We start from the raw sequence: 12,275 nt of genomic DNA, 5'->3' as shown, positions 1-12,275 counted from the left end.
AGCTGAACTGAATTTTGCTCTCTCTCTCTTGAACAGGCAGCACCATCGCAAAGTGTTTTTATGCTTATTATCTGAAGGAAAGAATACTCGACCTGCACTAAAGCACATCCATCTCTCCGACTAGCTCAGAGACCACAGATGGAAAACAACATCAGTTGCACCTGACACACCAAGAGACACCCACCCTCCAGCACAGATTGAGATGCATGTGTTAAGTCACACCTGTCCCCCCCTAGTCAACCCCTCACTTCATGGTCTCTGCCTCTGATGCCCTCTCTGTAGCTGCTGCCACTGAAGTGTAGGACGCGTCAACAATGCTCCTGCACCTGAATGAGTTTTAAAAGGCAGACTGGAACACTAGTGAAAGCCACAGATCCAGCGGGGAGGACACACGCCTTCAATACGAGTGGACAATCTGCTTCACAGTGTTATACAAAGGAAGGTGTGAAAGCTGCAGGCGTACAGACACACTGCCATCTACTGGCTGTGTAAGGAACTATGCATTTTTTCACTTAAGTTGGGGGTGTGGGGGTGTGGGGGGGGGTGTGTGCAAAGTGGGACACCAAGGGAAGGGAAACACTGGCTGTGGTTGTAGGATCTTGCACTAATGCAGCTTTGACTGGAGCCAGTTTCAGTGTGAATAGCTCATGAGGTGTCGGCCAAGACCCAGCACATAGCTGATAAGATGTGTCATCCAATATTTAATCAGCAACATGTTTATGAGAGCTCAGCAGAATGCAGATGTGTGTGTGGGTGTATTTGTACATAGCGTACACTCTCTGTAATTACATGTGCAGTTAATGCAGTACATTATACTTATTTACTGGTTTAAGCATTTATTGCTTTACCTCCATTTATCACGCACTGCCATATTCCTAACTGTTGTTATTTGCTTAGGCATAATAATATGCCACAATCATGCTGCACAGTAAAACTGCACCACATGAAAGTGATAGAATGAAAGTATGCCTTAAAAAGCCCAACAGCACAAGCACATATGCCAACTGCGATGTGTTCTGTGTTTTTCTGCAGTATGAACTAGCTATGCACGGTGAGAATATTTTACAGCAGCTTTACCTGGTCCCTCTTTGTGTTGATATTGCTTCACTAGAATTGGAGCAGGTCGGTGGACCATCTGGGGAGTCTCTACAGACTCAGGAACCTAAAACAGAAAAGATGAGATGAAAGGAGAGGCATGAATAGGGGTTAGAAGCTCACATTGTATTCTGCATGGATTACACTGAAACAAAGAGGAACAGGAGCACAAAGCATGATAGCAAACACACTGTTTCAGTTTTACACTCAGTCAGGGGTAATCCCCCACACGGGGAAAGAGAAATCCCTGCTTATGGAGCGCACCGTGTATGTCTCAGCACTCCACCGCTTTGTCTTTGTGATTATGAGAATAGAGAAACAGGTAGAAAGAGCCTGTTCTGGACAGGGAAGATTACACAACCCCCTCCTCTACACTCCCACCAGGGCCAACCCATATATTGATTGCTTAATTAAACGGGTTAATAATGAAGTTCTGCTGATGCACCCACACTGATAGAAACCAAGACATGAAAGCATGGGCAGTTCGGAAACCTGATGTTATTATACACAACAACCAAATTTAACAGTAAATACCTTTTTAATAGTTCATCAATATGCAACAGTAACAACTGTAACAATACACTCAGAAGAAAAACAATTACTTGTTTTTGTTTGTGAATAACTTGACAACCGCTAGAGTTCAGGGTGGACTAAGTTTGATTATTTGGAAACTTCAGTAGTGAAGTTTGACAAAAAGCATCGTTTTAAAGCATTTTTTTAAATCATGTTATAATAACTTTATCATAAAATCCCATAAAATAGCTTTATTTGTATCTATTATATGTCCTGCAGCACTCCTATAGTACGGCAAATTCTACTTACTACACTTTTCTACCTGCTAACCCCTGACAATTGGCTAATATGCCATATGAATAAGTAATGTGCTGCTTAATTACAATTTGAAAGAGAAAATTAGCAGAAGTCTGGCAGAGCAGGAGATACATGCCTGTTGGTGTGTAGAGTGTAGAGGCTGAGTTAACGAAGATGCAGCTAATGAAGGAAGAACACGAGGAGTCTCTCCATGTTCCTCTGAAGGTCTGAAGCTGAACGAGAGCCCACTGTCCTCGGCTACTGCATCTCTCTCACCTGGTTACCATGGGAACAACAACATAGCAGTTAAAACCAGAAAGTAGAGCAAACAAGAGCAGCTCTTCACACACGACTTTATTTATTTATTTATTTTGTTGGGTGGGATGGTGTCTTTATGTGCCTTACTAAAATTATTGATTAAGCAAATTAGGCGGCACGGTGGCGCAGCAGGTAGTGTCGCAGTCACACAGCTCCAGGGGCCTGGAGGTTGTGGGTTCGATTCCCGCTCCGGGTGACTGTCTGTGAGGAGTTGGTGTGTTGTCCGCGTGGGTTTCCTCCGGGTGCTCCGGTTTCCTCCCACAGTCCGAAAACACACGTTGCAGGTGGATTGGCGACTCGAAAGTGTCCGTAGGTGTGAATGTGTGTGTGTCTGTGTTGCCCTGTGAAGGACTGGCGTCCCCTCCAGGGTGTATTCCCGCCTTGCGCCCGATGATTCCAGGTAGGCTCTGGACCCCCCGTGACCCTAAATTGGATAAGCGGTTATAGATAATGGATGGATGGATTAAGCAAATTAATACTAAAATAATTTGGAACAGTTGGTAATACTGCCGTGTATAGAACAGTCTACAGAGATTGACCTATGGTGGACAGTGATGAGTGTAGCTGATAAAATATTCACCACCAGATTGACCAACTGTTTATCAGGTTACTCAGTACCTAATGATATGAGTGTAGGCACACGAAACATGTACCTAATAAACTGGATTATTTGGCATCAATGTTGGAGGGTTACATGGATGTGAATGATTTTTCACATGTAAACCAAAAGCTGTATTTGCAGAGTGCAGTAGCTCAGGCTTATTAAGACACAGTTTCACTAAAGACATATTACCACGGTTGAGAGAAAGCAAAACAGCCTTAAAAATTTCTCGCCATCAATAAGGCAGTCTTGTCTGTGCTGCTCAAGTATGTTTTTTTCTCTTTTGGCAGCACTCGTCTCTAAGCAACATTGAGGTTCTTTTTACCATGAGTGGAGCTGCTTCAGCCTAAGGTAAATATTGGTTTAGGCCAACACAGGAAGAGGCAAGGAATCTACCATGAGCGCTCTGTTACACTGCACTCATAACTTACAGATACTGGCCAAGCACTTATAATGTGAGCTGAAACACTGATATCATAGTGGCAAGACTCATAAAAGATATATAAACATACATACGGACTGTATTTGCACTACAAAAAACCTAGAAACCACAAGAAGGTGAAGAACACAGTGTAGGTTTTTTCACAGATTTTAAAACTCTATATATTATTGAGCCAAAAAAACATGTTAACTAAACAAACATGGGCCTTTTTCATCTGTAAACCCCTCTTTATTTTGAGTTGATGAAATATAGCAAGTTAGGGGTTATGAAGAACTGTTGCAGAGTGTGCAGCAGGAGGAGGTTGTCATTGGCTAATGTTCACACAGAGCTGTTAGAGAACGCTGTGAGCAGGGCTGTTTTCCGCTCCTCTCCCCCAGCCTGCATCCTGATGAAGTATCCAGACAGGCTGGCTTCCCCTGGGCCAGCCTCTGCTCAGTCCTTCATTCTCTCTCTCCCTTTTTCACTCTCTCTCTCTCTCACACACACACACACACACAGACATTCAACAGCACAAACATCTCTATTCCCTCCCTTCAAATAACACGGCTAGTGTAAGGCATGCCCCATTAGAGCCAGGTCCAGTGAGGGCCACAAACACCTGGCAGCAAGACAGACGGCCACCCAGAGGCTGCCTGTAACTCCACAAACACACGTTACGGTGGCAGGAATAACAATATAATATGTGAGAAGTGGAAACTTAAATGCTTGTGTGTGGTAAACCACACACAAGCTGTTCTCACAGCCTTCGTGTTTCCCACTGAATATTCAACTACAGTGTCAAAGATATATATACTTTAGAAGTCTTACATATTTTTAGTACTTGATGATGGCTACTGATTCTGTTTTTGATCACTGCAGTAATGTAAAATGTGTGTCTTAAAAACAAAATATTCACTGTGTCCTGTGATATTTCAGACACTTCAGTTGAGCTGAGGCAGCATTTAACAAACACCAGTGCTGTAATTAACATGCAAAATAATGCATGTTAATTGTTCTCTGTGAAAACAAGGGCTCAGCAATGTTGATATGTGAGACATACTGCAGTCACAATTTCAAGTCTGTACATCTGTGAATGTACCTGGGTGCTGAACGAGCACTTGTCCAGGTGAGGTCAGGGTTGCATGTGGACTCTGTTCTGCAGTGGACTGGGTGGAGAGCGGCTGTATGAGAGAATGTCCGGTCACCACTTTCTCCTGCGCTGCACTCAGAACTGGACGCTGGCCCTCGCTCACCTCCCCGCTGCTGTTTTCGTCGTATGACCGCTGACAAAACACAAGCACTTCACACTTACTGAACAATGCAATAGGATTTCTACTCCATTTTACACTTTGATTTGAGAGCTCTTTCAACCATGGGTTGCTAGTGCCCCCTAGTGGTAACTTTGTGTAATGTCTTGTACAAACTACAAGTAAAACTAACCAGAGCTATAAATAAATAATAAATAAGTCGGTCAGTTAGCCCAGATCCTCCAGACCAAATACGTACACCTAATACATTCACAGAAGAACTAGGATTTTATTTTCCTCAATGATGAAAAAATAAACAATTGACTACATATAGTTTTTACCATCATGGGTTAACTGTAGTTCTACTGACAGCACAAACCCTTATGAAAAGCACTGTTAGAGACCACGCATTCAGATGTTATTTTTTTCTGATTACAATGCCCAGGAAATTCAAATATTTGTTTTATTTGAATGAATATTTAAAATGAATATTTTTTTTTCTTGTATTAGACACATCCACCCTTAAAAAGCACAGAATTTTCAACAATTAAAAAAAACTATTTGCTATTTGTTTTTTCAATTTAATCTACTGTGATCATATTTAATTTTTTTTTTAACACCTCAAAATTCATTCTTTGATTCTGCATTTCTGCTTCCCATAATCGCATGACATTCGTATCAAACCAAACCATATTCCACATCGAAGGTGTCTTAGGGTGCAGTATGAATTTCCTATTACCTTTTCATTTACAGGCTCTTTCAGGCATTTTTTTTGGAAGGATGGACAGAAATATTTTCTTAGATCTGAAGAGGGTTTGATTTTCTTCAGTCTCTCAAAAATCTAAACATCCCCGCTCCAGGTGACTGTCTGTGAGGAGTGTGGTGTGCTCTCCCTGTGTCTGCGTGGGATTCCTTCGGGTGACTGTCTGTGAAGAGTGTGGTGTGTTCTCCCTGTGTCTGCATGGGTTTCCTCCGGGTGACTGTCTGTGAGGAGTTTGGTGTGATCTCCCTGTGTCTGCGTGGGTTTCCTCCAGGTGACTGTCTGTGAGGAGTTTGGTGTGTTCTCCCTGTGTCTGCGTGGGTTTCCTCCAGGTGACTGTCTGTGAGGAGTTTGGCGTGTTCTCCCTGTGTCTGCGCGGGTTTCCTCCGGGTGACTGTCTGTGAGGAGTGTGGTGTGTTCTCCCTGTTTCTGCATGGGTTTCCTCCCACAGTCCAAAAACACACGTTGGTAGGTGGATTGGCGACTCAAGTGTCAGTAGGTGTGAGTGTGTGTGTTGCTCTGTGCAGGACTGGCGCACCCTCCAGGGTGTATTTCTGCCTTGCGCACAATGATTCCAGGTAGGCTCTGGACCCACCATAAGCGCTTACAGATAATGAATGAATGAATGAATGAATGAAGGTTTAAAACACAATTATACATTTATGAGGACATATAGATTTTTGGAGAAATAAGAATTTTGTAAGAAATAAAAATGTGAAGAGAGATCAATTTAATATGTGCTTTAATAGACTATAGGTGAAAACAGCGCAGCGCTTGGAGCAGGTGCTCACTGTTGGCTGTCAGCACTTGTATCAGTAGATGAAGGAGGCACAGCGCTGTTAAACAGTGATGCGAAGACCAGCCATGTCTTTTCCCTTCAGCTAAGTGTTCTCTCTATTTATGTCTCTAGATTTAGTCTTTCTGGGCTTGGAAGTATTTCGTGGGGTTGGTTTTTCTTGTTTCCACTTTTTTTTTTTGCAATAATATCCAAATTACTCACATCTGTCTCTAGCCTTTGCTTACGTTTAGTAAGAAGCTGAAACTGGGCTTTCTTTTTATGGATTGTGCAAAATACTGGGAGATAGCGTTCCCTCCCTGGAAACAAGAAGCAGGGGAACACTGCCCCAGCTCTTCTTTTAAAGATGTACTGAATACCATTTCTTTGTAGCCCATGCTGTATTTTTATGAAAAACGTGAAACATTACGTAGTTTACACATTAATAGTTTCAGATTTTCACTCATTAATTATTTTGTTTTAAATTAAGTAGCAATTTTACGAGATCACCTGGCGTATCAACACTTGCTGCTTCACGTACCATGGTTTGAGAACCACAGATCTAATATATATATATGAATAATATAATAACTATTCTGTATTAATAATAATATCTAGTATGCTTCAAAATGTTTCCTTTAGTCATTTCAGATGCACACATTACTAATTTCTGAGGTGTGTCTGTGTAGTTGATTGAATGAATGTTGAAGGGGAAAATAAAGCACATTAGAGGACGCAGCTGTAATGCATTTTTTGAGGCTTGACAGATTGATGGAAAAAGGTTTTAGACGAGGCACAAAAGAGAAGAGGGGAAAATTAAACACATACATTTAATACTGAAAATAGGCTTCTGTGTATTTTATGTAAATTATTTCCACTGAGCCTTGAATAAATGACAGATTGGCCTATGACTTTTGGACAGTACTGTACAGAAATGCATGTCCATAAATGCACGTGATTTACCTCTGGTTGCTGTGGTTGGCTGGCTGGTCCCTGTTCCATCCTGGCCAGGAGTGAAAGGATTGGGTCATGGTGGACAGGAACAAGTGGCCTTCTAATCACCTGCCCCTCACTGGGGGGGTCGTAGTCCTGACAACCACAATGATGAAAATCATATGAATGAATCTGTACAGAGATGTAAGGCAAGGACAATATTCACAAGATGCATGCTTCTAATTTAATGCATCTGTGCAGTCGCTCCATAGGTGCTTTCAAATATAAATTGGTTTTATGGCAAGACCCTTGTTATCTGATTCCAAAATTGATTTAGGTTTTGTTGCTATGAGACATGCTGTTCAGAAAAGGGATTCACCATATCTTGGACTCCATGCAGGGAGCTGTTGAAGCTGGTCATTAAGTTGGGCAGAGGGAAACCTTCTTCCTGCAAAGCTACAGAAAAAAAAACAGACACTGAATTCAAACAAACAGCGGTAATGCCAGTTTGTTTCATGAATGTTATGTGCACAGCAGTGGCCAGTGTAACATTGTGTATTGCATGAGTTCATTGTGTAATGATGTGACAGTAATGCGACTCATTCACCTGGATGGACGCTATCTGCGTGTTTCCTGTGTGTGTTTGTGTGACAGGCTGGCTCATACCTCTGACTGCAGCCATCTGGCCGCAGCTGAACAGCAGCTCTCCCTCTGAGATGTGTCTGGCTGCAGTCTCTGTCTCCGTCTCTGTGAGGGAGGGGCTGAGCTGGGAGCTGCTCTCCTCTACAGAAGGAGATTCAGGTGGAGCAGAGGCAGGCTCCTCTGCTGTTGGAAATAAATCACTCTGTGGTTTGGGCAGAACTGGGGATGATGGAAATACTTCTTCCTCATGGGCGACTGACAGCACATCTCTGGGTAGAGAGAGAGAGAGAGAGAGAGAGAGAGAGAGAGAGAGAGAGAATATTGCTCTGAGTCAGTTTTCAAATCTAATAATAAATGGAAGTGAAAAAAGATGCCTCTAGAAGTGCCTGCTTTTCTACGTGTTACCAGCAGGGGGCAATGTGGTTTCACATATTTGACCCGTCTTAATATGAAATAGTGAAGATTTTTCGAGCACATAATATGATTTTTACGATGCTGAATATGCTAAACCTCAACTTCATATTATTACCAGTTCAGCCACCATTTAACATTAATTTTGTGGGTGCTTTATTTCCTAATATTTCAAGGCATACGTTTATTAAATTCAACCTGAAGAAAAAGTTGTTTTCTTATATCTTTCCATCAAAAAAAAATTATGAAACAAAAAGCTAGTTTTCATAAATATTATAAATATTATTTTTAATTATTTAAGACATCGCAGAAATATGAGAATGTCATGTACCTGTATCAGAGCAGTTTTTACTTACATTAATGGCCAGAGTGGAATGAGGTGGGGGGAAAAAAACCCCCAAAAAACTCACAGTGGTGGTGGCTGTTGCTCCTCTTCCTCATTATGTGGCTCCTCCTCCTCCAGAGGAAGCTCTGCATCACCCCAAGGCTTATGAGGGTCTGCGAGCTCTGGTGGGGGGGAAGGTGTTGCAACCCTGCCGGGGGATGGAAGTGGTGTGCTGGCAGGTGTTCCCACTGGAGACTTTACTGCTTCTTAAATAATCAGGATCAGGAAGGACAATATGTTCAGCTCCAAAGGTGCCATATTGCGAATTCAAACTTCAAACACCCATATATTTTTATATTATTCAGTTGTTAGCAATTAACATATAGAAAAAAAACAGCAGAAACACATTTTAAGATTAATAACTACTGTTGTAGTTATGCTTTACGAGCAAAGCTGCTCACATTTTTATAAAAGGGCTCATAATACGACCTCTGTGTTGAGCAGTGCTAGCTATTACATAAATAATTTAACCAGTTAACTGGCATCTCTGCAAATAAAGTCTGTGGCTTGTAGAGAACAAAGCATTTAAATAGTAAACATTGAAAGTACACTGTGAGACCTGTGAGAGCTGGCTGAGGTAGTACAGGCTTGCTGTCTCTTGGTGACTGAACCAGTGAAACATGCTCAGAGAGCTCTGGAGTGCTCACAGGAGAATGTGCTTCTCTCAGAAACAGAGGACTATCTTTCAGACTTGGCTCTGGAGTGGGCAGTGGTGTTGGAATTGGAGTCTTCTGCCAGAACATTAAAAACCAATAAGAGAACGCAGGTGTCACTGCAGAGCTAATCATCATTAAAATCACATCCTTCAATACAGTTAGGCTGTTACCATTAATCGCAACAAATCCTGTGCAAGTATGTATATATTTTTTTTACCTGCTGATTGTGTGTGTCCTGGGTTGAGGCAGGAGCAGCAGCAGGTTCTCTGGGGCCTTCTCTCTGGCCCAGCATTAGGGTGATGATATCAGCCAGCACCTCATTCACATACTGCCTGATGAGCTCTGAGTCAACTGGCAATCCAGCATCCACAAACAGCTGCAGCCCTCCACCACCCGCAGTCTCCACTGACCCGCATCAAAACACACAGAGGCAGCCTAATCATACACTTGATTGGTTGTGATTACGACCTCCATTAGGAGCTTGTCTAGCTTCAATTCCGTCTGTCCTGACTTCTGTGCTGATGACTCGGAGTGGACCGGCACAATTTCACTTCGGTGGAATATCATCGCTAGCGATGTGAATACTATGAGTCATTGCACCATGTCTTATTGTCCTCCAGCCGTTGATATTTCACGCCAGAAGGAAAATGATTTATACTTCAAACAACTCTCAATTTGGAGGCAATATTCTTGTACAAGGAGGTTCTGCAAAAAGAAATCAGTATGCTGATGATAGACTGACATTTAGGTTGCAAGCATATGGGTCTTGTTGGGCTTAATAAATCATTACCATATCAAAGTCACTGCCAGAAAAATGCTTACCCCATGTAAAGTAGCCAGTGTACCTCAAATTCACTGACAAAGTTCCTTGAAATGGGTACCTGATATAATGCTGCCACAGGGCCAGCATTCCGCTATATATCGCTAAAATATGCTGAACCCTACCAGTGCATCAACAGGCAAATAATTCTAAGGGAGCAAATTGAAAGCTGCTGTACATCTGACCATATTACTTTGCATTTGTGCCCCATCAGCATTTCTGACTGGCAATATTAAAGAACTAAAATGGCACCTATCGAAAAGTGGCACTCTTGGCAGGGCGGCTCTTCTCCTCTGTCTAAAGCAATGTGATGTAATATCTGAATAGTATGGAGGCTGCTTCAGTGGGGAAGAGTCCAGTCAGTCCCTGAATGTGCTGACTAGAGTTTGCTGATTGCCGACTTGTAGCCTCCTCTGCAAATTTGATACACCATTGATCTTTCTATTAAACAAGTGTGGGGATTAATGAGGCAGGGAGCGCACGCAGGCTGACTTAAAGTGAGCCGAGTGAAATGGAGGAAAGGAGGAATGGAGGGGATGAAGAAGAGCAATTGCACTATAATGAGGAAATACAATCTGCCAGCATACAGACGGCTTTGACAAATGCACTGCTCGCGTTTGCACAAAATATGAATCGAAACGAAGAGAGGGAAAATGTGTGTTCCGTTTAGTGCGAACATTCCACTGTGGATCGTTTTGTTTTTTATCACATAGTTTTTTCAGAACCACAGACTGCATAATACTGAGCTTAATTCATCACCACCGGGCATGATTACACAAAGGGACTTGACAGTGGTGGGCGAGATGTTGATTTACCACCATCATACCCACGATCAAATGTCATAAACAGGCGATCATGGTTTACCTATATCCGTGCCCACACTGTCCTCTGGCTCTGATTGGTCTGCTGGGTCTGCCTGAGCTCGCTGAGGAAACATCTCATTGATCATCCTTGCCATTAGCTGCTGCTCAACCCTACACACACACACACACACACACACAAACAGAAAGAGAGAGAGAGAGAGAGAGAACAACACTTTCACTCACAAAAGCACTGAAAAATCTAAGAGCATCATTAATTTATTACATTTCCAGTTAAAATGGAATTAAATACAAGTTTTCACTCTTGAGAAGAGATTTCTAACAAGAGGGAAAAAGAACAACACATGAAAACTCTACTGGTACTGGTTTATCAGATAAACTGATACATTTTCATCTATGAAAACTATTACAGTCTCAAGTGCCAATCTTGCTACAGATTTTAAGAAATCCACAGGTGTTTCTGATCATCCTTCCACAAGAAAGAAAACAAATCAATGCTAAGCGTCTGAAAAATGTGCATCTGTCAAGAAGCCATTACTGAGAAATGCAAAACAATTCAAGAAGCTGCTGGTGTTCTCGGAAAACAAAGACGGGTCACCCCAGAGACCTGACGTCAAAATCCCTGGATGTGTCTGTGGTTACTTGGATCCTGACAATGAGAAAATAATATCAAATTTTGAAGAATGAACATTGGTTGCACGGAAAATATGCCTGAAGACTTCAAGTCTCCTAGACAAGAATGGAAGCTGTTTCATTAGACACGGACAATTCTGCTATTGTGTTTACTTGTTGAAGCTTCTGCAAATTTCTTACCAGTCCACGAGCCTGTTCTCCAGGGTCTCTCTGTGTTGAATAGTTCTGAGTACAGGCTCAGTGAGGGGGACAGTCTGGGCTGGCTGCACGGGGAAAGCTGGGCCATGGTAGATAGCAGCTGGAGGAGATGGCTGACCATTCAGCTCTATAAGAGCATTTTCAGGAGCTTCTCCATCTTCGGGCCCCTGGTTTTTAACACAAGAGGAATAAAGGAAACTGTAATAATGGGATTTTATGATGGGATACACTGTGTGCCTACTGAATTGGCTGATATCTTTACAGACGGATCTGCTGCTAATCACGGTTTGGGTCACTGAATTAAAGCCAAACAAGTCAACCGTTCTCCAACAGTCAACAGTAAAGACACATCCAGCTGATGTGATTATCGCTAACACATGTTAGACAGAGTGTGAATTCAAAGAGGTCATTATTGTCTTCACACAGCAGAGATACTTTTGTCTTTTGTTATTTTTCTGTCCACTTTTGTGTGGTAGCACTGAACACTTTGGCCACTGGTTTGCATTATGTGCAGATTCCTCTGGATCAGTGTCAGGCAGCCTTGGGTAAAGCCGGGCCAATCAGCTCATTTCCAATGGCCAGGGTCCAGAGAGAAAAAGATTAGGGGGAGGGTGGATATAATGGTTAAAAAAAATAAAAAACTGGAGGGAGGGCAAATCAGAGAGAGAAAGAGAGGGGGAAAAACCTTGGCAATGCCGGCCAGTCACTGAGCCTGTTTGAAGTTTATGGCTCCATCAAAAAACAGGCCT

General features: G+C 42.4%; 1 protein-coding gene across 4 annotated transcripts in view; it reads right to left on the bottom strand.

The window, feature by feature from the left end:
• kiaa0586 (KIAA0586 ortholog) overlaps positions 1-12,275 on the bottom strand; it is a 112,752-nt gene that overhangs the window by 30,965 nt on the left and 69,512 nt on the right. For 2 of the 4 annotated variants that reach the window (XM_066669084.1, XM_066669110.1), the window contains 11 exons: positions 11,509-11,693; positions 10,739-10,848; positions 9,272-9,459; positions 8,958-9,129; positions 8,424-8,604; positions 7,627-7,871; positions 7,340-7,416; positions 6,991-7,116; positions 4,345-4,528; positions 2,042-2,181; positions 1,078-1,162 (listed from right to left, as the gene is read on the bottom strand). In XM_066669084.1, coding sequence (XP_066525181.1) covers positions 1,078-1,162; positions 2,042-2,181; positions 4,345-4,528; positions 6,991-7,116; positions 7,340-7,416; positions 7,627-7,871; positions 8,424-8,604; positions 8,958-9,129; positions 9,272-9,459; positions 10,739-10,848; positions 11,509-11,693 — 1,693 coding nt within the window. The remainder of the gene's footprint in view (positions 1-1,077; positions 1,163-2,041; positions 2,182-4,344; positions 4,529-6,990; positions 7,117-7,339; positions 7,417-7,626; positions 7,872-8,423; positions 8,605-8,957; positions 9,130-9,271; positions 9,460-10,738; positions 10,849-11,508; positions 11,694-12,275) is intronic. The other 2 variants (XM_066669092.1, XM_066669100.1) reach the window with 2 other exon arrangements.

Source organism: Hoplias malabaricus, chromosome 1, assembly GCF_029633855.1.
Source record: "Hoplias malabaricus isolate fHopMal1 chromosome 1, fHopMal1.hap1, whole genome shotgun sequence".
NCBI classification, from domain to species: domain Eukaryota; kingdom Metazoa; phylum Chordata; class Actinopteri; order Characiformes; family Erythrinidae; genus Hoplias; species Hoplias malabaricus.
Note: the sequence above shows the minus strand (reverse complement) of the source record. Positions and strands in the feature narration are given on the sequence as shown.